Genomic DNA, 3,318 nt, shown 5'->3' with positions numbered 1-3,318 from the left:
ATTACTTAGAGGTACAAACTCATTATTTTATTATATTAACTTATTTTGAAATAGGCCTACTAAATCTTTATTTAGGGATACTAATTCCTTATTTTGGTAAAGTTTGTCGTTTTACTGACTTACTGTTTTTTTCGTCACAGAAATTGACTTATTTATGACATTGTGATAAACTGAAGCTTGTCCTGACAGACAAATGTTGCCCATATTTTCAGTCAACATGGCTTAATGGCGCAAAAACTTCAGTATTTTTTGTTTCTAGATTTAATTAAAAAATAAATAAATAAATAACCCGAAAAATCGGTTTTCCGAATTAACACTATCTTGCTCTTTTATAATGAAAAAGACAATGGGAATTGAGCATCTGAATGTCAAAACTACATTACCCATCATTCTTTTGAACGGAAATTTACCGCTTTTCCCGCTAAGTAATACATTTTCTTGTTCATTGGCTGAACGCCACGACAGGAAACACATGACGAAATATGATTGGCTTGTGCTCCCTCTTCAGTTACCCGGATGAATATTTGCTATATTATAGGGACAATCGAAGGCGGGGGTTGCAGTTCAAACTAGCGGTCGGTACTTAGCGACAAGAAAGTCGATTTTTGTTGCGCAGCATCAGGAAGTATTTGTAGACTTTAAACATGGTGAGTATTTAATGTCGTCTTACCGACATATTAGAACGATGAGCTGCGTGAGAGAGCAGTTTGTTGGCTGTAAATGTCCAATAGCCGCTAGTCCATTTCAGTGAATGGTTAGCTGTTAGCTGCTAGCGCTAGCCTAGCAGGCTAAATGCTAAGTTGTCGTTATTGAGCAAGCAACAGAATGGTCACAGAGTGCTAAAGGGGGCGGATAAACTGGCCGATTTCAGTCATTGTTAGTCCGCGACGATTGAAGATTTGGCGGCTGGAAATTCACTGACAGTGTGCATGTTTTCTAGGCTGGTGGTAAAGCAGGAAAAGACTCCGGGAAGACCAAGACGAAAGCTATTTCGCGCTCACAGAGAGCAGGACTGCAGGTTCGTTCATTGAAATTCATTCATTTCCTCGAGTGTGCTAATAAGCTAACAGGCTAACGTCGCTGCAGAGGTTACTCAGCTGGCGGCCGGCTCTCACCGACAGGCCACTGAACCCTTTGTTTATCCGCTGTCCTCTTCTCGCTGCAGTTCCCAGTGGGTCGTATCCACAGACACCTCAAGTCCAGAACCACCAGCCACGGCAGAGTGGGAGCCACCGCAGCCGTGTACAGCGCGGCTATTCTCGAATACCTCACGGCCGAGGTAACATACACTCAGTTACATTTCATATCGGCTCCGCGGAGCTGCTGTTTTCTGGCCTGTGTAAATATCTAAAGCCTGGCTGTCTTTCAGGTTCTGGAGTTGGCAGGAAACGCATCAAAGGATCTTAAGGTGAAGCGTATTACTCCACGCCACTTGCAGCTGGCCATTAGAGGAGATGAAGAGCTGGATTCACTTATTAAGGCCACTATTGCTGGTGGAGGTAAGGAAAAAGTTATACATCTTGGTTATATTTAAAATTGAACATTATTATGAAGCTTTGATCTTGTGGAATTACAAAATAGTATAAAATGTTTTTTTCCCCTCGTCCATTTATTTTCCAATGATCAAACAAGTGTGTACAGTTTTGGAAAATTGTGAGAATTTATTTTTCCAGTTCTTGCTTCCCTTATAAAATATTTTTTACATGTCAAAATACTGGCCTGTATAAAATGTTTTTATAAAATTAAGAATAGAGTAGTTTCCATATATGCAATAAAATACATTTAAATAAATAGACATTCAAATGTGTTTACAAATGCTTAGTTTTATATTTCCACATTTATTTCTCTACACATTCACATGTTTTTATTGAGTTATTCTTTTCTCAGATTTCCTTATGTGTTCTTTTATGGCACTCTTGACTCTCAAATCATTGCATTATCAAAACTGCTGCCTTTTCAAATGATCAGATGATTAAGTAACTCGGACTGTAAGTGTTGTGTTTCTGCTTGACTAGTACAGTGTTAATGGTTCCTCCGTTGTTCTTTGTTCTCCAGGTGTGATCCCTCACATCCACAAGTCTCTGATTGGAAAGAAGGGCCAGCAGAAGACCGTATAACCTGAAGTGCTCTGGAAGTCTGCATCAAGTGGTTAAATGTCTTAGATTAGAACACCTTTTAGGATTGATTTGTATTGAGCTTGCATTTACTCACCTGGGGGTATTTTTTTAAAAGTGGCTTCAGAGAAGCTCATTTTGTTGTGTTTGTTTTGTTTTCTGGTGCTGCAGTTTTGTGTTGAAACTTGCTTTTGTGGCGTTCCCATGTTCAAAGTGGTGTTTTAATAAAGCTCTTATTGGGCATTTGCAGTTTGTTCTTTCAGTTCTTGCATTTTCATGTTTCTGTTAATCATTTCTACAGTAAGTATTCTGTTAACTACTCCAGTGTGGATGGTGTACATGTGTTTGGATTTAGTGGTCGGAAGAATCCACCTCGGTCAACAAAAATCAAAGTACAGCCACAGCTTGCGTGTGAAATGACTCATGCCATGCTTAGAAGCAGCTTAAGCATGTAAACCATCAGTTTCAGCCTCATGTTGCATGAATTGCAAAGCATGTTTTCTATCAGTTTTACCACTGGACTGACATGAAGTGGGAGAAAACCCTGTAGTCATTTTTGGATTCCTGAATAAAGACTGGACTGGTACAGTCAGAACATTTTGCACATTGTGTATGGATGGCTTATTGCACGGTACAGTTTGACTGCATTCCTGGTATCAAAGTCAGAAGGTCTGATAGAGATCTGTAGCATGAACAGTAATGTAGGTATACAGCAACATTTTCTATGACATGAGTATTAAAGCCTTGCTGATGGGAAAAGAGGACTATTTAGGGTGGGGGTGAAGTCAAGGCATGAGGGAAAAAATGCACTGGAATGAAGGGGGTCCATTAGATTCTGATATTAAAGACTGTCAAGTCCAAGTGGTATTTCAACTTCATTCTTGTAACCCAAAAACTTTTTTTTTTTAAATACCTGGCATTAATACTGCAAGTTTACATTTCAAATTTATTCTCAACAACTTTTTGACTTTTCAACTTTAAACATTTTTGTTTTAACTCTTATCCTAACTTTATTCTTGACCTTTTAACTATTCTTTTTTGCATTCAGATATCAAAGACATCAAGTCAAAATGGGTTTTAAACTTAATTGTCATAATGCAAAAATATCTTTTGAAATGCCTGGCATTTGTACCAAAAGTTTGACTATTTTTGACATTTTAAATTTGGTCTCAATATCTTGACTATTTTTTTTCTTGACCTTTCA

The 3,318-nt window shown here is 38.2% G+C and overlaps 1 protein-coding gene across 1 annotated transcript; it reads left to right on the top strand.

The window, feature by feature from the left end:
* Positions 1 to 492: 492 nt before the first annotated feature.
* On the top strand, positions 493 to 2,357 carry LOC146306255 (histone H2A.Z). The gene is made up of 5 exons (XM_084712508.1): positions 493 to 647; positions 941 to 1,018; positions 1,166 to 1,279; positions 1,370 to 1,499; positions 2,056 to 2,357. The coding sequence occupies exons 1-5, from the start codon at positions 645 to 647 to the stop codon at positions 2,115 to 2,117; spliced, it is 387 nt and encodes a 128-aa protein (XP_084568634.1). The 5' UTR covers positions 493 to 644; the 3' UTR covers positions 2,118 to 2,357.
* The last annotated feature ends 961 nt before the right edge of the window (positions 2,358 to 3,318 follow it).

The sequence above is a fragment of the Lutjanus erythropterus genome, chromosome 23, assembly GCF_056507025.1.
Source record: "Lutjanus erythropterus isolate fLutEry1 chromosome 23, fLutEry1.hap2, whole genome shotgun sequence".
NCBI classification, from domain to species: domain Eukaryota; kingdom Metazoa; phylum Chordata; class Actinopteri; order Lutjaniformes; family Lutjanidae; genus Lutjanus; species Lutjanus erythropterus.
Note: the sequence above shows the minus strand (reverse complement) of the source record. Positions and strands in the feature narration are given on the sequence as shown.